This window comes from Peromyscus eremicus, chromosome 4 (genome assembly GCF_949786415.1).
Source record: "Peromyscus eremicus chromosome 4, PerEre_H2_v1, whole genome shotgun sequence".
Classification (NCBI taxonomy): domain Eukaryota; kingdom Metazoa; phylum Chordata; class Mammalia; order Rodentia; family Cricetidae; genus Peromyscus; species Peromyscus eremicus.
This window is the reverse complement of record NC_081419.1, coordinates 77752041-77772018: the sequence shown is the minus strand read 5'-3', so window position 1 is coordinate 77772018 and position 19978 is coordinate 77752041. Positions and strand designations below refer to the sequence as shown.

The 19978-nt window shown below is 41.1% G+C and overlaps 1 protein-coding gene across 1 annotated transcript in view; it reads left to right on the top strand.

The window, feature by feature from the left end:
* The window catches only part of Pdhx (pyruvate dehydrogenase complex component X), a 66271-nt gene that overhangs the window by 13449 nt on the left and 32844 nt on the right, over positions 1–19978 (top strand). Inside the window, exon 2 of the mRNA XM_059261013.1 lies at positions 7722–7802. Within this exon, the coding sequence (XP_059116996.1) occupies positions 7722–7802 (81 nt within the window). The remainder of the gene's footprint in view (positions 1–7721; positions 7803–19978) is intronic.

Here is a 19978-nt window from a genome sequence, read left to right as displayed (position 1 = left end):
CTTAGCCAACTCTCTGGATACCTTTGGGATCCATCTTCTAAGTGCCTGTCAAAAATATGCTGCCTGTCAATAATACATAGTTGAGACTTAGTCTTCTCCAGGGCCCATTGTAAAGACTTTACATGTATAACCTCATTTCTTTATAGAAATCTGTATTGTGATTTACAAAAGGGGAGACTGGGGTACAGAATAGTCAACTTACAGGTGAATGAGCTGCAATTTGACCCAGCTAGTTTAGTCCTACTCTCTATTTCTTGTTGCCTTTAAAAGTTAAATATTTTATTAATATGTATATACTTGTTAAATAAGAAAACATTTCACTTAGTACAGTAATACACACTATGTTATACCGATAGAGGCTTGTAACCCTACAGTAGATCTCTGCCCCATGGCCCCCACTTCTCCAGTGTCATCTTCCTTCAAAGCCACAGGTTTGACTCTAAGCTCTCTTCTGGCATTCTCTTAGCATTGTAGACATTGTCTGTAGATGATTTCTGCTCAGGAGAGTCCTCTCTTTTCACTCTAGTTATTTTGTATTCTCAGTCTATTTCATAGACACTGCTTGTACTAAACATATACTGTGTGCCCCAGAGGACATGATCCATTCCATATATTAACAGCTTGTTACCGTTGTTTTGCATTTCCTGCAGGAATTGCTGTCCTGCAAAAATTTTTGACTCCATAAAAGTACATCAGCTAATGTTTTGGTTAACTGTAAGTTTTCATTTCTGTGTATCCTAAGCCAGGTAGGTTGACCTAAATTCCAAAGGCCCCTTCTTAGAGAAAGGATTCTCTGGTGTGCTGTTGAGTGGGGATGGGGCAGTTACCTAGCTCTGGGCTGAGACACCTGGGCACCCAACTCTTCCCTGTTCACAGACTGCTCCCTGACTTAAGATGCAGCTCTGTGGGGTCCTTTTAGTTGATTTTTAGGCAACTATTTACTTTTCTACTTCCAAAGTTGTGTTCCATTGTTCTCCATTTTCTTATTGGTTTCTGTTTGCAATATGACAAAAGGACATTTTCCCTCAGTGTTGGGTAAGTTTTGGGGGAGGCAGTGAAATTCTGTAAATATATTCCAAAACTCATTTTAAAAGAACAATGAAAAGTACCTTTAATAACACTACTGACTAGAACTGAGTAGCTGTTGTCAAGTAGAGGACCTTGTTTTAGTCCTCGCTTCTGTGCAGAATAGATAGCAGCTGGACAGCATGGATTACTGTTGTCTTTGGAATGTTTGTTAGCATGCCAGGCAAGCCCTGCAGCAGCTGTCTTCATACATACTGGTGTATATCTGTTTCTGTCACAGGCTGTAGATGTCTCAGTCTATTCTACCAGCACCACAGCAGAATAGTGAGGCACAAAGAAAGCTGGCAAGCGGTCATTTATTTTGAAGTGACACCGGAATTGCTTTTATTCACTGCTGCAGTCTTCCTGTTCTGTTCCCCGGGTGCTGGTTTAAATCATGTCCTCCGTGCTGCTGTATTTCATTCCGCCTGCAGATGGCAGGATTGCTTTATTTGTACAGCAGTTTTGAAGATGCATTTTATCAGTGAGCTCTTTGTCTATTCATTTCATGGTTTTTGTGTGCTTAGGTAACAGTCCAATAAATGGGCTGGAGTGTGCCACTTGGCTGGACCATATGTAAACTGCCCAATGTCCTTAATTACTTCATTATTGTAATGGAGCATCATAGATCTGCTTCACATTAATACCACAAAGCAATTTGTATTTTACGAGTTTGTTATATTAGTTTCTCTGTTAATCCAGTGACCTTTTAGAATTCCTGTATATATCATAAATTTAAGTCTTCAATATAATTGATTTTGCTGAAATACCAATTTTGTTGCCAGGATAAAAATATACATTAGGAAAAATAAATTAGAATCAGATTATTATGCCACATTTAAAATTAAAGTCAGAATTTTGCTGAAGGAAAATTGGCAGAATAGATTCGAAGAACTAAAGAAATTTCTTCAATTTGGTGATAAATTGTTTGTACAGCTCATATTGTACATCAAGCAACAGCATTCCGAATGGTTGTCATTTATTGTGTGGTTCTTATGAGACAGACAGTAAAATAGTTTAATAGTTTGTGAGACATTTACTCTTAAAAGTTAGTGTTTCAAAATAAAACACTAGAAACATATATAGAATACCCATGGGGATTTCGCTATGTCCAGCACGAATATCTGAGGGGAAAATTCTACGTACACTATGCTCTTACGTCTGTTAACTTTATTTCCCTAAGACAAAATTCCATCTATTACAGCTACAGCTCCACCAGGCATTCAGGGCAGGAATAAATGTAGATACACCAAGCTTTTTGTCCATCTACTGTATTCCTCTGGGATAAAATCCTATCTGCATACCTTCAGTTCTATAATCAAACCTAGTTCCTTTCTGTTTAATTCTCTCTATATTTATCTGCTATTCCCTCTAAATTCTATCTTAATTCTCTCATCTTAGTTCTGACCCATCTAGGTTCTCATCCATCTAGTTCCTTCCCATCTTAGCTCCCCTACATCTCCTTCTTTCTCATCTTGTTCTTCCTCATCTTGTTCTTCCCCATCTGGCTCTTCCTCATCTCCCATCTTGTTCCTTTAGTCCTCTCTTCTCGCCTTCAATCTAGTTCTTCCCATCTAGTCTGTTCCTCTCCAGTTCTTACCCATCTAGTTCTGTTCTCTTTTCTCTGTATCGTCCTCAAGTTCTCTAGTCAAAATCCTCCTTCTCCCTCTCAGTTCTCCGACTCTCTCAGTTCTCCCCAAGTCTCTCAGGAATCCAGTTATAAACCCAAGCAATAGTGATCCATCCTCTGACCAAGCAAGGTCACCAGCTTGAATTCTATGGGGTCATAAGGTAAGTAAGAATTTTTCTCAGGCAGTGACCGTCAGGCTTTCTTTTACAACCCAAAATGGGAGTGGTTAAAGAGGAGGTCAACTGAGTGCTAATGACCTGTTAGTATATCAAAAAGGGGATCTGTGTGCTCAGTCTACATTCCTAGAAGTGGTTAGGTAAGAAGTTAGGGGTCTATTAGTAAGGTTGTATAAGAAAGGAGGGTCTCACCCTAAATTGCACAAGAAATAAAGCTATTCACCTGACCTAGGAGACAGGTGTTTCATTTGGCCTTGGATGCTTGATAGGTATTTTAGATAAATACACTGTTAGGAGTTCTTGGAAGCACACAAGAAAATCATTTTAGAAACCAGCTAACAAACATATATATATATATATATATATATATATATATATATATATATATATATATATATATATATATATAAAAGCTAAAATAACACCAAGACTTCTTAAGCCATGACTTGACCTTTGGAGAAGTGGAGAAGTCCTTGACTTTTCTATGTAGTAGTTTTTATGATAGTAGGATAGTAGCTGAATTCCATTACGTTTTCCTGGGGCTTGCAGCAAACATATAACAATGTAGTCATCTTAATGTTTTTAGTGTTTTATAGCTTTGTATATTGGCTCACTTGCCAACCAGTTAGAAATAGTCTAACTGGTTTATAAAAAGGAACAAGCGTTGAACTGCTACAAAAGGTTAAATTCTAACAAAATATTACATATGTTTAGGTATTATTTTAAATAAACGTGTATAACCAGTTGAGCACAAACCTGACTTCCTCTATCTTCGTATTTCCTCTCTTCTCACTGCTAGTTAGACACGTTGGTATTAGTAGGAAACAGTCGGTAGACAGGAGCAGTACTGGTTCCTGGAATGAGGAAGGGGGCCGTACATCCTGTCTAATGAGTATTTGAAAATGGAGTAGCATAGGTGCAGGTTAATCCCACTCCAGGGAGCTGAAGAAGCATACACTATTTTCATAGTGCTGACAGCAGACACAAAGGGAGATAGTGGTTACGTGGAGGCCTGATACCAAAGCCTGGTTTATTATTGTGTACTTACTTTCCCCGTCAGGAAAAAAAACAACAAAAAAAAATTGTTTGTGAAAGATGTATAAAATGTTCGAATCCAAAGAGGATCTATTAGGGTGAAGTATGCATTCTTGTTAATAAATTCATGTAAATGGTTTAAAATGGCATTTCTAACAGGAAACTCTGCAGACAGACTGGTTAGAATCGGAGTGTTTGGCACATCTGTAGGGAGCCAGCACGATCAGTCAGGAGACAGCACTGAGTGATGGCAACATCCAGATACCTCTGTTTGCTTCTGATCACTTCCCGAGAGGCGGATAGTGATCTACTGCAGGAGTTTTACATTTTATTGTCATTATTCAGAGAAGCACTTCCAGGTCCCCCTTAAGGGGACTGTGTGAAGAATGGTTAGGGTTGTTTTCTTTTTACTTTTAAAATAAAATTTTGGAGTTCTTGATGTTGTACTTTGGAAAATAATGCTTAATAAATGCAGACATTTCAGAATATAGTCTCTAATGTCAGGAGTAATGGCAATGTGAAGGTCTCTTGGGTGAGAGATTACCGTAGGAGATAATAATACGAGTTGATCATATCATGGCATCTGAACCAAGTGTGAAAATGCTGGAGAGTCCGTTTGGAGAGAACTGATTTAATATTTGTCATAAATTGGGATCCGATTGTGGGAGCACTGTCCTTTTTTCACCTCTCTGAAGTGGAACTCTGTTGGGCAGATTAATGTATGTATGACCATGCCATCCTGTTCCCCTATGCCAGGCTTGACCTTTTGAATAAGAGCAATGTATTGGTACTTCGTTTTGAAGCTATGCTTTGTAGAGACGCTTGCTTCTTACCATGGTGCCCTTTAGAAGTAAGGGTGCTTTTGCCTTCCTATTTTCCAAGCACTGTTGTCCCTGAGTTAAAAAAATGAATGTTGAGAGTTGAGCTTGATAAACATTCTTTAGGTAGATGTCTTCATTTGTTTAGCATGCTGTGGAAAAGGTAATTAACACCCAGCATAATCTGTGATTATACTTCAAAATGTGTTTCATGGATTAAGTTTTGAACACTTGTTAAAATTTTCGTAACTACGAGTATACAATGGTTACAATTTGGAATTAGACCTGTATTACTAATACTTCAGTAGATTAGCATCCACACACGCGCGTGCGTGTGTGCGTGTGTGTGTGTGTGTGTGTGTGTGTGTGTGTGTGTGTGTGTTTTCTCTAAGTAGACTCCTACTTCCAGTTGATTTCAGACTTTGGTGGTCTCTTAAGATATTGAGGTGGTACATAGGCCTTTGCATTACTTCTGCCTATCTAGAATCCTAATGTGCTGCTTTTAGTGCGCAGAGGCTTGCTTTACTAAGAAAAAGACGTTTACAGCTGTTTTGTAGCTATAATTCCGTCTCAACTAGGCTTCAGTTGGGAATTAAATGAAATTACTGGTGATAGTGAATGAAAGCCAGAGTAGAAAGGAGTTGAATGGTATATGTTCTCCAGGTTCTTTTCAAATAACAATGCTTTAATAATAAATTTAGAATTAGGAGACCCATTGAATGTTTCCACCCTCATATTTTTATTATTATTATTATTATTATTATTATTATTATTATTTTACTTTATTTTGTGCATATGGGTGTTCTAACTGCATGTATGTCCGTGTACCCACTTGTATGCCTGGAGCCATGAGGCCAGAAGAGGTCATCAAATCCTGGAACAAGATAGAGTTACAGATGGTTATAAGCTGTCATTTGGGTTCTGGGACTGAAACCCAAGTCCTCTGGGAGAACAGCAAGTTCTTTTAACCACTCAGCTAGCTCTCCAGCCAATATTTATATCCGTCCTAATACACTTGAGATTAGCTGCTCTCTGCTGCATTTGAAACACTCCTTATCAGTTGTAAAAGTGCTTTCTTAATGCCGCAGTTCTTTATGCCCAAGGTAAAGGTATATTAGGGTTTTTGTTAGACTTAGGAAGAGTGCTCCTGTGGAGTTGATAGTTCTGGTTTGCTGTGGTTGATTTCTTGGTGACTAGACCACTTGGTGGTACTACTACCTTGGTGACTTGGTAACCACTACCAGTGGTTAAATGATGATTTGCATTTAAGGGGCATTAAGGGACACAGTGACACAAAGTACCATAGCATAGTAGGGGCCAGCCTTGAGTTAGGCAGGAAGACTAAACTCTTACTATGAGCTGCAGTCCTCTCATTGAAAATAGGAATGTTCCCCGGGTAGTGGTGGTGCAGGCCTTTAATCCCAGTACTCAGGAGGCATAGGCATTTCTCTGAGTTTGAGGCCAGCCAGATCTACAGAGTGAGTTCCAAGACAGCCAGGGCTATTTCTTACGTGGATAAACCCTGTCTTGGAGGAGAGAGAGAGAGAGAGAGAGAGAGAGAGAGAGAGAGGGAGGGAGGGAGGGAGGGAGGGAGGGAGGGAGGGAGGGAGGGAGGGAGGGAGGGAGGGGAGAAGAAAAGAAATTGGGAATGGGAATGTTGACAGGGAGTGCAGCGTAGACTCATCATTGTGCTGTTAGGATTGGTCATTCCACTTTTCTAGCTCTTTAGCACTGATACCAGCTAAAAGTCAGGTGAATGGAGATCAGATGGATAGGTAGAGTCTGAACACTGATGGCTTGGTTGGAATAGGGAATGGCTTAGTATCTGAGGCCATCTGTGGTTGGACTTCTCAGTACAGCCCTTTTTGGTTGTGGGTGAAAGGTTGTGTGTGAATTACTTCCTCAAGCCCACAGAGCCCCAGTGACTGGAACAGAAAGAAATGTACCTGTGGATCTGCCCTTGAAAGAAGATTCATTACCACCCAGCCCATGGAAGACCCAAGAGGAAAACACATGTTTCCTATAACCAGAAAATTTTTCAAAGAAATGAGGGCGTGGCTCCTTATGCTTTCCCCGATCTTTCAGAGAGGAGTAGAGAGTAGACAGTTTTCCTCTGACTGCGTGCCTTGAAAGGATTGAAAATGCCTTTATCATAAAGCCATAGATATTCTCCATTTGAAACTACAGTAAAATCAATTTGGTTTCCAAAAGGAAATTTCTGATCCCCTTAAACATTGATGCTCTTGCCTTTAACCCTCTAACATCAACAGAGAAGAGGAAACCATGCTCTATCGTCTTCACATTTGGAATGTGTGGGCTGTGCTGCAGCCCTTGAAAGTTCATCAGGACAGAAGACATTCTGTGGGAGACTTCTGGGATTGGCATGTGTTGCTTTGGTATTCTACTGGAATAACTTTCACATAAGTTGTAATATAAAAGTCACATACTCTTCCAATGAGGTCTAAACAATGAAGACTCTTGGGAAGGGTACTGGGTGATTATGTAGTATCTCCTTTAGGTGCCTAAGGAGAAAGTAGTTCCTTAGCTGTGCTTTCCTGAGGGATCTCATGGGTCCAGGGTGCATTTTTAGATCACCTGTTGGGATCTGAGGTCTGCTTAGGCTTTCCTGCCCAATCACTCTTGACAAGGCCAATGTTCCTGCTCATTCCTACTGTCAACAACAGATGCAGATTGAATAGCATAGGATTAGAAGAAATTAAAACAACCAGGTTCTTAATGTCTGGTCTCGATTATTATTTTGTAGGACCTTAGAACCCTGTCTTGATTTTGTTTCATGTCTTCTGGTCATGAAAAAGGAGCTGAACGTATTCTAAATATTTAAGTATTTATTAAACAAACCTAAAGTTTTGTTTTTTCCATAGTTACTTTTCAATAGACTGTGAGGTACGTGTGTGTGTGTGTGTGTGTGTGTGTGTGTGTGTGTGTGTGTGTGTGTGTATGTGTACTTTGGTTAATCTTTTCTGTTTTCAATTTCAGCGGATCCTATTAAGATCCTAATGCCATCGCTGTCTCCTACAATGGAACAAGGGAACATTGTGAAATGGCTGAAAAAGGAAGGTGAGCAACATGTTCCTAATGTCTTCCCAGCTTGCTTATTTGATCCTGTTGTTCCCGTTGCGCCACGTTTTGATGTAATTCATGATATAAAGGAAGCAGATGTGTTTCTTTGCTGGTTGGTGTAAATTTATGTAAATAAAACCTTCCCAGATTAGTGTATCAGAGTTTTCTGGGTTAAACCGTGTCTTTTCACTTTCACATAATGGTGAATGTTTCAAGGCTTTCCCTTTCAACGTGTAGTCCTTTTCGTGGCTTTTGGTTTTAGAATTGTTATCATTCTGCTTAATTTATAGCTTATTATACTTTTATGTGTCTGCATGTTTTCCTGGAACTAGGAAGTTGGAAGGTGCTTTCATTAGAAAGAACAAATAAATAAGAATATAAGGAAAACTCTTAAACAGAGGCAACAGTGGAGGAGTATGGTTCGCTAATCCCTGGGCCCTAAGGCTCTGTAATTAAAACTGTGATAGGTGCTTCAAAACAGACTGGTGGAGCTGAGTAGAAAATGGGGCAGTAAATACTCAGAGATGTTTTGAGTTTGAAAAGCACACAATATTGGATTCATTTGTATTGTGTCAAGACTAAATTACCTATAAGTCAGGTACCATATAAAAATAAAGACATTCGTTGCAAGTACTAGGGAAAAGCTTGATAGATTCCTCTACAGCTGGTAGTGTTGTAAATTCCCGTCCTCTCAGAAGCCATCGGCAAGAATGGGAGCAAGTGTCAAATCTGCTGAAAAAAAAATATTTTTTTGTAGGGCTTGAGAAAATGTTTAGCAGTTAAGAGCACTGGCTCTTCTTCCAGGGCAAGAGCTCAGGTTTGAGCCCCAGCACCCACACGGCAGCTCACAACTGTCTGTAACTCCAGTTCCAGGGGATCCAGTACTTTCTTCTGGCCTCCATGGGCACCAGGAACACAAGTGGTACACATGCATATGTTTAGACAAAACATTCATACACGTACAACAAAACAATATTAATAATAATAATAATGTGTTTGTATAACAGAAAACATGGTAAGCCAAATAAAAAGAATCTAGTGACAAACTGAAAAAAAATATTTGCAGCTTGTATCATGAAGTATGAATACTCCTAAAAATTCAATAAATGAACAGGTGGGTTACAGATAAAAGGTTCCAAATTGCTCTTAAATGTGTATCCGAAAGATGTTTAATCTGTGTACTAGTAAAGTAAGCAAATAAGTGCTACTGAAATACCATGTTTCACTGTTAGAAATGTAGAAGCTTGGCATTTGATCTGTGGATGGGATGGTGGAAGTGGGTGTTCTCAGATACTCAGAGTGCAAAATAGTCTAAATGCCGAGAATCCGCAATGTCTAGAAAGATCACGTTTATAGTTCCTCTTTGGCCCAGCCACTCTGACTCCAGGGACTTATCTAGGTGTTACACTGGTAAAATAAGACAAAACATACCACATGTGAGGCTGTATTACAGCCCTGTTGACAATAACAGAGTGGAGACAGCCCAAGTGGTGGTCAGGATGAGAGCCGTTGGTTGACTTCTTCAGTGTCTGTATCTGTATAAAGAAGTGAACGGTACCTCTTTTAATGTTGTGGAGTGATGGTCAGTGATGGTAGCAGGGTAGAGATGAGGGTAGTGTGATTCGTCAAAAAGAGGGAGGGTGGTGCCCAGGCTCCCGCAGCCGAGGACTGTGGGTAGGGTCGGTGGTGGAGCACTGCCCAGAAGGTGAGAGGCAGGCCCTGGACTCAGCACCCAGGAAAGGGAAGAGAAAGGCGTGAAAACAGCAAGTGGTTGTGATGGAGAGGACAGGGAGGTGGGGGAGACAGAAAGGCTGAAAGCCAGATGTCTCTGAATAGAGCTTTCTTTTCCCCCTTGACTTGGAAATATATGTATTTTACATGATCTTAAACCAAAATTAAAATGTGGAAGAGCCCTAATGTTCAGTCAAATTGAAACAGGTGAACCTGATCATATATCTGGTTATGGGTAGGGCTAGTTTAAATGTCAATAAATACCTACTAAACTCTAGCTATAGGAACTCCAAAAGCAGTCCTGAGGATGAGTAGTCACAGTGTGATAGTTAGATTGGTGGTGTGAGTGTCAGGCTCATATATGTGTTTTATAGAATAAATCAAAGGGGTCGTTGAGGTCGTGGATCTGGGAACCTGGACTTTGGTGTGGGTCACAGACAGATGAACAGTAGCAGAAGTTAAAGAAGGACCCGGGGACAGTAATTTTCAAGGCCTTTCCCGGAAATGTGTAGAAACAAGGACCAACCTAGAAGTCCTGAGTACTACCTTAAAGCAGTATGCTTTAGTCTCTCAAGTCCCAGGCCCACTGAAGTGAGTGAAGCTTCATTGTGCGTGGCCACTGCTAGAGCAGGAATTATGCCTGTGAACCTAGAACACCCTGTCAATCAAAAACTTAAAGAGGGCATTTTATAGACTTCAGGAGCCAAAGGTGGGGTAGTTTAAGGATCAATAAAGAAGATAAACAGTGTTTGAGTGTATGCTAAGTATATTTGAACCCTAAGTTCTCAGTAATACTAAAACCAAATAGTAATTGAAAAACTTCAGAGGATTCTAGAAGTTAACTAACTCATTTTAAAACTAATAATAAATGGAAAGACTCAACTATCCCTTCCCATCTTTCCTCCAAACTGTAGCTGAAGGTAACACATAATCAATAAGAAGAAATGTCTCATTGTTGACATACCTTAGCTGTTAAAAAAGTCATCTTAATGTCAGTGTGTCACTTTTAGAGTCTGTTGTGAAATAATAGATATAGCTAGTGATTGTTGGTGGTTGCTAGCATCAGGACAAGAAAGGCAGCCGGGTAGTCTATGCTTCCTGGTGTTAATATACCCCACCTGGCATGAAGAAGTCCTGCCAGAAAAGTGAACTGAGTGTGCTTAATCTAAACCTGCCATGTTCAGGATGCCAGTGAGAAGTGGAACTTGTTTCGTGACACCATGAGGAGCGGTCAACAAGCCACAGACTAGGGAATGCTATAGGGCAGTTTCTTAAACACATATATTGGTGGAAGTATTAAGGCAACTCCACGTAATTAAAAGGGAGGTTTATTTTGTGGGGTAACTTAAAAGTGAAGGGATAGGTTACAGGGTCTGGGAAAGGTATAGTGCAGTCTGATGGTGTTCTCTGGAGAACTGCTTGATCTACCTCCAGCGTCCAGGGTCCAGGAACCAAGAGAGCCGGCGCATCTGGATCTAGGGTCTTAAGGGCTCCTCTCTTGGCCCCGCCTCATAGGTGTGACAGACTCTGAAGCCTCAATGGGGGTAGTACTTCCAGGTCAAAGCTGGAACAGCTACCCACTACATCTCCCCCTTTTGTCTAAATAGAAAGTTCTAACCTAATACAAAACTATATACAATAGGAATGATTATCAAATATTGTCCAGGAGGAATAAGGGATAATGACCTAGACAAAATGGAACTACAACCAACACGAACAATATCAAAGAAGAGATATTAAAATCCAGAGAAGTCTGGAACATGGATAAATGACACGTTACAGAGATCATTCCAAAAGGTGCCCTATCCTGAAGAACCTGAATCTAATACTTAATATGTTCTAGCTAAGATAGAAGATTGTAACTGTAACTATTAAGTCTTCAATCCCATCAAAGACCTGAGAAGGTACACACATACATTTCAAGTGTGGCATGCAGAGAGACTGGCCTACACCATGAAAGACATAAGAGGCTGAGGCTATGTGCAGACCTTATTTCATTATGATCCAAGCAACCAGAAGACACATTTGAAAGCTGGCTGGGTTTTCATTGCTATGAAGGAACTGGTCTCTGGAAATTTAACAGTGCTGTAGTTATCTGCAGGAGCTAGGACTTGAAACAGTTATGTATAAAATGATGCTATGTCTGATTAGCTTTGAAATGACACTGGGGGGAGCTCTGAGGTTAGAGACAGGGACGAGTGAAACCAGCCTCTTGATGTGACTTCGTGAACTTCCCTTGCTGCTTTTGTGTGTGTTTGAAAATTTGTAATAATGTATATATTTTAGAAGTGTACTTAGTACCTCGGGAGTATACGCTAAAGTGAGAAACCACTCTTTAGTTCTTTAAAGCAGCAGATGAGTTTGATTGTTGGTGTTATTAAGTTATTAAGAATACTTGATACAAAACTGTCTTTAAAGTTGTGCTCATCTACTGTGTGTAGTAGCCACTTTTCTAGATCTCAAGTGTCTAGCATGGTGCTTAGGAAAAAAGACTGGATTTCCAGGCCAAGGAGGTGAGTGTGCTGTGGCTCTTAGGACAGACAAGGAAGAAAAGTACCATCGGTGGGTGTGAAGGAAGCTGGGAAAGACCCTCAGCTTTCTGGGCTCTGCTTTTCCTTTTTCCATCTTTTGGTCATCGGTAGGAAGAGTAACCCCTCCAGATATGGGCCACTGCCAGTGTCTTAGTACACGCTGTCTAGCTTTCCTCCCCTCCTCTGTATTCATGCTCCAACATTTGAAGGAAAGAAGACAGATCTTTAGTCTGTATCCCAAATCACTAGATATACAGAGAAATGGTAGGCAACCACTGCACTTGCCCTAGTGTTTGTCTTGAGGGCTGGTCAAGCAAGGACAGAGGAGGGAAGAGCAAGTGACCAGCTCTGGCAAGGACTTTGAGGGTGTCCCCATGTGATGTAGATGTCTTTAAAGCAAACACTGCTGTGAAGTGGTCCAACCTAGTGTTCATTGAATAGTGTATTCAGCAGCGTTGAGGGCGTGGACATGGATTCCATCTCCGGCACTTGTGTTCTGCTTCCCAAGGTCTAGCATTCGGAATGTCACCTCTGCCACTGATGACAAGTGTGGAGACCAGGAAGAGAGCGGACAGGTGTTTAGTTGAGAGGTATGCCCGAGTCCCGCAGAATTCAGATCCCAGAGAAGAGGTGTGGAGTCCGAGAGGGCAAGGAGGAGACTGACAGGCTCTGAGAGAGAATCGGGATGGCTGCCTGTTCCCTGAAAAAAAGGCTACACCTTTTATACTCTATAATTGCACAAAGGATTAAGTGGGAGGAAGAGGGCATGTCAGCTGGGGTGTGGCTTGTGGTCTGGGATTGAGGAAGCTGCATTGACCTTGACAAGCTAATAGGCACCAGTTTTATGGTAATGGAAGGGCCACAAATTCCTCTTGCCAGAGATAAGAATGACTCCCTTTTTAGCAAGCAGGAACCCACTTCAAGCCCCTGACGGAAGGAGACTTTTGTCTACATGCCTGACCTTGGGAAAAAGACTTTCTCTGGGAACCAGACACTCCATTATAGAATATTGCATTGTGGGGGGAGGGGGATGGCTTAGTTTATCTATATAGCTAAAGCTTAAAAGTGAGCAAAGATGAGGCTAGACAAATATTACTTATGAACCAGAGTAGACCTTAGGAATTTATAAGTCTTGATTATCAAATATGCCTTATTTATCAAGCATCTTTTCTAAATTTTCTAGCAGCTTCATGTTGACTAATATGAGAGTAGGCAGGGTTATCATCCTATATGGTTTCCATGGTGGCATCCTATATGGTTTCCATGGTGGCAGGGACTTTTTACAAAGAATTATTTTGTTTAAAGAAGCTGCCATTTTATACATTTTCATCCTTCAAAGTCTATGCAAAGTTTCCCAAAGGAAAAAGCATAAGAGAACTCCCATAACACATATGAGACTCATTAAACGTGAAAGTGAAAGGGTGCTGGAGAATTGTGTTTCACAAAGTTGAAATGCTGGAACTTTTGAAGCAGCAATGGTTGATGTGCGGTTCACGCCAGAAATGAGCTTGCCAAATGAGCTTGATGGTTTAGGACAGGACTGCCTTTCTTAGAAAAAATGTGGGTACTTGGGCCTAATAGCAGAAGTTTGGTCATATAGATCAGGCTGGAATGTCAGTAGGGATATGGTATATTATGGCTGACAGGTCTTGGATACTACATTTGACTGGTAGCATTTCTTAGCTTCTTTTCCGTTGTGGGGAATATGTTTGTGTGTTATTATGTTTTCTTTCCTGGTTTTGAGTCGTTTGGGCAGCTGCTGTAAGCAGTTAATTTGTGAGCATTTGGGTAGATCCCAAAGCCTGGAATGTAACTGGAACGCTTTACAGATGAGCTAGTCCCTCCAGAATAAATGGACTTAAGAAAAAGTGAGAAGCTCCCAAGAGTCCACCCAGAGCAGGAAACAGAAAGTAGAGTCATGTGCCCTCTTGGGCCTGAGCTGTGGCCCTGGAACTGCTGAGAAGGGGACAGAGATTTGAGCTGATCGAGACGTAGGAAGAAGGAAACCGGGGTTAAGTTCAGCCTTGGATGTGGTTGCTGTTGAGATCCTTGTCAGACGTTGAAGGCAGGATGCTCAGCATGTTATAGGAAGTGAAGTTTGAGCACAAGGTGTGGGCTGGTGACAGAAGTGTGAGTCATTAGCATGTGGGCAGAGCTTAGTGCAGTGTGATAACGTGGTTATTGTTGGGTTGGCAGTCTGTGGAGTAAGAATACCCATTCCCTTGAAAGGTTTCTCTCATGGGCTAACCATGTGAGGTCTTGGGGTTCAAAATTACCGTACTTGGGACTTTGTGAGAACTCACTGGCCCAAACAAAGCTTCCTCAACTTTTAATACCTTTGAATTATCTGGCCAAAGCCATCCTGGTAGGACACAGCCTGTAATCCACGCAGGATTTCAAGGTCAAGTCCCATTTGCTGAGAACTCAATCCCAAACTTACTGATGTGCTCAGAAGTAATCATCTAGGAGTGAAATCAGTAAGCATAGCCAGCAGCAAGGCTACAGCTCCACGATCTGCCTCCAGTTGGAGTTACTAAGTTCAAAATATATGAGTTTGAATTTATTAAACATCTAAGAGAAGGAATTTAAAATGACAATAGAGACACTATGCAAAAACATCAGGCAGAGAAAGACCAAATGGAAGTTCTAGTCATGAAAACTGTTGCCCATAAATTAGAAAATAACGTTGAAGGTTGGGTGAGTGTGTGATAAGTCCTAACTGAACAGAGGATTTGTAAACTGAAGAACAAGAGTTCCGTGCCACACAAGGCTGTAAAGCAGTAGAGATTAGGAAGAGAAGGCTAAAAGGAGACACATCCAGTAGGGCTAAAGCAGAGGATGGATGCCGAAACTAGTCAAAGGAACATCTGGCAGATGTTTGAGAGTCATGTAAGCCAAGCCAGTGCTTCACTGAAGCACTTTGAGAACTGGCCCTGCATGGCTGCCGCCGTCTTTTAAAATAATTATCGGTGGCTGAGAAAGTTCCACGTTTATAAGTAATGTGATCCATGGGAGGCCATTTTAGCTTTCTTCCCCTCGTGACTTAGAGCTTTGTCTGTTTCCATATTCATTACTGCCGGGTGTTGGCAGCCCTAAATAACGATTCAGAAAGATGAAGTTCCTTCACACATGAGAATTCCCAGGCCCGTAGATGGGAGTGTTGCAGCTCACTGGCAGTGTGATGAGGAGCTCCCAGTGGAGCTGGGCATTGTGATCAGGAGTCAGGATGAGTGCAGTTCGGCCATCTGCTCTGCTTTTCCAACAGTGCACTCCGTCCACGGATGACAGGCAGTGATGTATTTTAATCTTCTGGAGCATATTTCCCTGCTGTTCGCTCTTAAAATTCTGTATTAAGCCAGCTTGGGGTGGGGGGAGTGTTTAGTAATATATTGGAAGTAATTGAGATCATTCTCAATCCTTGTTTCTTGGTAATTCAGGAATCCTTTAGAGATTGTCGCCACTATGATCTAATGTGCTGAGTGCAATACATCTATAATAGCTTAGTTAATTCATTTTGTGTTGAAAACAAATTTATATTCTGACAGATGGTTTTTATTCACTGTTTTGTTTGATAGTGATATCTTTATTGATGATAGTCATTATGACTTAAACAACTACTTTAGAATTTAAAACATGTAAGAAGGTTGAAATTGCAAGGAAAGACTAAATAATGATCTGATACCCTGTAAACAGAATGTGATCTTCATAAGCTTTAAGGGTTCCTACAAGTCTGAGACTTTGTAATTCTAGTCATGTCTGACAGTGCTACAATGAATGAGTACATATGTGTTAGAAGCTAGAGGGTGCAGCAAGATGAATCCTGCCCCAAGAGTCACGTCTGTCCACTGTGCTGTCCACTGTGCTGTCCATTCTGAGTTACCGGAATGAAATCTTGGCTTCAGAATTCTAGCAGAACTCATCTTCGTTTCATTTTCTAAGTTATAGAAAAGTAAGAGAAGAACATATAAGTTAGTTCCATCTTTTGAGTGAGTGAGTCAGAATAGTTTTGTATTTTATATTATAACATTTAATTTCAGTCTGAGAATGGAGTAAAAATACCATACAATTAGAGAAGGTGCTTTGAAAATGTTAGTCTGTGTCCACGTTTCCAGTCTATTGAAAGATGAGTTGAGCTGTATTCAAAGTTTCCTTATTGAAAGTTTTCTATGTGGGGTATGTTTCAGTGGGTTGTTTTTTTGTGTGTGTGTGTGTGTAAAGTGAGCATAGTTTACTTTTCCTCGGTTGAAAAATCAAGTGTATTTTAAAGATTCTTGTTTCCCACTTTGTGTAAAAGTCTGTTTTCTGCTCTGACCTGAACCTCTGTGGAACAAAACCAAATTCAGATAATGGTGCAAAGGTCAGGGCCCTGCCTGGATGGCACAGGCAGAGGGAATGAGTGGGGAATATGATTCTTCCGAATTCACTCTCATACCCTTCCTTACCTCCTGTGACTGAGAACTGTGACTGTGTCACGCCACTGTTGTGTAAGTCATAGATGATCTGTAACTAGTGTCATGTTCCTGGGTAAAACTCAGAAGCAGTGGTTCTGAAGGATGCCGTGTCTGAAGGAAGATGGAGTCATCCAGAGTGGATTGTACTGTAGCAGAGACCTTGGCTTATTTTTGTGATGCTAAAGTAGAAAATTTGAAAAGGGAATTCTACAATAACCCTTGTTCAGTACAGCACTATCTTGACAGTTTTATTGAGGAAATAGTTTATATTACCATAACAATCATCGATGTTCGGCACACAATTCCATAAAGGTATGGATGATGTGACTGTCACCACAGTTCAGTTGTAGAGCATCTCTCACTCCAAAGACATCTGCTGTCTGATGCTGCCACTTCCTTCCCAGCCCCAGCTCTTGCCAACCTGATTGTCCTATCTTTAAACTTTTGCCTTTTCTTAACGTTTCTTTTAGAACATAGGAGAAAATGGGCTTTTAATTGGCTTCTTTTATCAGCCTGGTGGTCGCTGTGACTCTCTGTGGCACCAAAGAGCACATTCGCCTTGATCTTCTTACAGAAGAAGCAGATACAGATCTGATTTACTTGCTGTACAGAGAATAGCTGGCTGTCCTCTGCACACATCTTTGAAAAGGGTGTCTAGTCTTCATTTTTAACAGAGCAAAATTGTTTTGTAGGAGGCAGGGGATTGTGCTTGTTAATAAAATAAACATCACCGTTAACTGTGTTTAAGACATATTTAAGAGAGAGGGACGTCTCTGTGGACCTCATCCTCAGTTCTGTCAGCTGCCCATCCGGACAAAGGACCAGGATGATGCCTGCTGGCTTCGGTGCCGGGGAGCGGCTCCCGGGCGGGCCTCTGCTCTGGCCCCTCCTGGGGCCCGCACTCTCGTTCCGGGCCCGCTCCACCTCCAACACGGACATGGACCAGGAGATGTACAGGAAGCAGAGGAGCTGCCATCTTCTGCAGCCAGCCATGTGATGCTGAGAACCCGCCTGTGAGCCTCAGCCAAGAGTGACCACTAGGACATAAACTGCCGGGTGGAACTGAACCCTTTGTTGTAGCCAATGCTTTCTTAGTGCCTTCCATTCTTGTGTGTGTGCCCTATACATGAATGTTTGCTGAATAATATGTTTAAATGACAGACTATGGAATAAGGAGGAAGGCTGCTTCTTGATTATTAATGGCTTATTAGCTAGAACTATATCTGCAACTTTATTTTTAATAGGAAATGTTGCAAAATGTTATTTAAAGGTGTATGTGAAGTGTTAACATTAAACTTCCGGGTCCATGATTTTTTTTCCCCAATAGCCACACATTCAAAAATCTTCTTGAAAGTTGAAGAGATAAGTAACTTGTGGAGATGATTTGTGTCTGGGATGGCAGAGGCTCCTCATTATTACTGTGGCAGGCAGTGCGATGCTGATCAGTACTGGAGCCCTGGGTTTGGATCTTTGGGACTCATTACTCAGTCTCAGATGTCCTGCATGCACACACAGTGACTGTTGCTAGAGTTTCAGGCTCGTGATCATTACAGGCAGTGCTTCCTCATGTAATAATTCTGTTTTAAACTCCTCTGTGGTTCAACAACTGACTGGTTTTTCTATGTCCTGCTTTGTTGATCACATGCTCCCTCAACTCTCTCAGCGTGCTCATATTGCTGACAATCTGTTATGTTCATAGAGAGAGGTGTGGCTTTAAAAAGAAAGAAAGGAATGTCTTTTTCAGATGTTACAAACTTGCTGCAAATCAGATGTCATAACCAAGTAAATGTAAAGGACAGTTTAATATTTTCCTTGTGAGGAACCAATGATTTCGGAAGTGACTGCAGTGCTTTCCTTAAACTATTTTGGTCTAAAGTTAAGTGGGGGAGCACTGGCCTGAGACTTGGGGAATGAGATGGGGTAGAAAACACAAAATAAATTCTATTATGAAGAAGCGTGTGACTAGTAACTAGGAGAAAGTATCAGCAGTAGTGAAGCATTTTCTGAGGCAGTTTGTGATTCTTTTCAAGTTAGCAAAGAAATTCAGAAACAGCAGAAGTGAATCAGCTGATGACTGAGAAACTTACATGCCAAAGTAAATTTGTGCATGGTTCTTTAAAAGTTGTTGGTGTTTAAATGAGAGTGAAAAGTAGTACAACATTATCTTGTTTTTCTTTATGGCCAGAGTTTATTGTCTGTGCATCCAGGAAACATTTGAAAAGTTACCTGCTCTAGGCACTTCTCCCATCGCTCCGACAGAAACACTGGGGTGGGGACCCACGGAAAGTAGAGCATCTCAGACTTTTAAAGCATCTGTGATTGAAAAGAGAGAGATGCACACGGGGGGAGGTGGGGGTGGCCACTCTCCCTGCTGCCACACACAGCTCTTTGGGCTGCTCCTGTCTTCCTCCTGTCTGGTCTCCACATGCCCCCTTGTTCTGTTTGCAGGGTGCCTGGAGTGCTGTGCTCTCCCCCAGGGCTCTGGGTGTGCACCTTTGCCTGGCTCGCTGCCCCTTTCCCCTGATCACTCTTTCAGGCTCCTTCAGGCTGAGGAGCTGTCCTCTTACTCTAGGAAGCTTCTCTTCCCTTCCAGAGACTGAGGTAGATGACACTCCCGACTAGTCCCAGAGCATTCTGACTTCCGGCCCTGCCACCTTCTCCAGCTGACTTTTCACTAGGTGTACAGGGAGCTTCTTGAGGTCAGAAGTTCAGACAAACAAACCAACCTGCTCATTTCCCACTACAGCATCCTCAGTGGACAAACACGTTTTTCAGTAAATATTTGTTGACCAGAAGCTTCTCATTGGAGCTAGACGAGGTAGGGACTTTTTAAGTGTTCAGTAGATACCATCTAACAGCTAAGTTTACTTCATTAAAATACTTACTGTTGGTAGTCCTGAGCATCTGTAACTGAGGTAAAAACGTCTGGTTGTTCGTTCTCGTATACAGTTAAGTTTCCGTACATTGAACTTTCATGGCATGTTTATTAATGCTTTAGGTTTTTCTTTTCTATTCTCCTCTGTGTTGGCCAGTTATATCTCTGCTGCATACAGCTGGGGACTATGTGTGAGTAGGTATGTTTATATATCTCATATTTTTCTGTCCCTGTATTTTCATTCAGCTTTGGTTTGGGTCTGTGTCTTATAAGCCACATTTGCAAAGATTTTAGTTTTGTGTTCATTTTGATAATCTGCTCATAACAGATGGTTTTAATTCATTATACTTATTGTGATTACTCATATACTGGGCTAATTTCTGTAATTTTGTAGACTTTTCTGTTTTTGTTCTCTTTATTTCTTATATGTCCAATTTCTACTAGACAGTCATTTTGTTCTTTTCTGGTTTTCCTGAGTTTTGAATGTTATAGATTTTATTTGTATTTTTAAATCCCTAAATTTTGCCAGTTGAATCTAGAGTTAATTCAGTTTAGTTTTCTTCTAACTGTACCAATGTTGTGAGC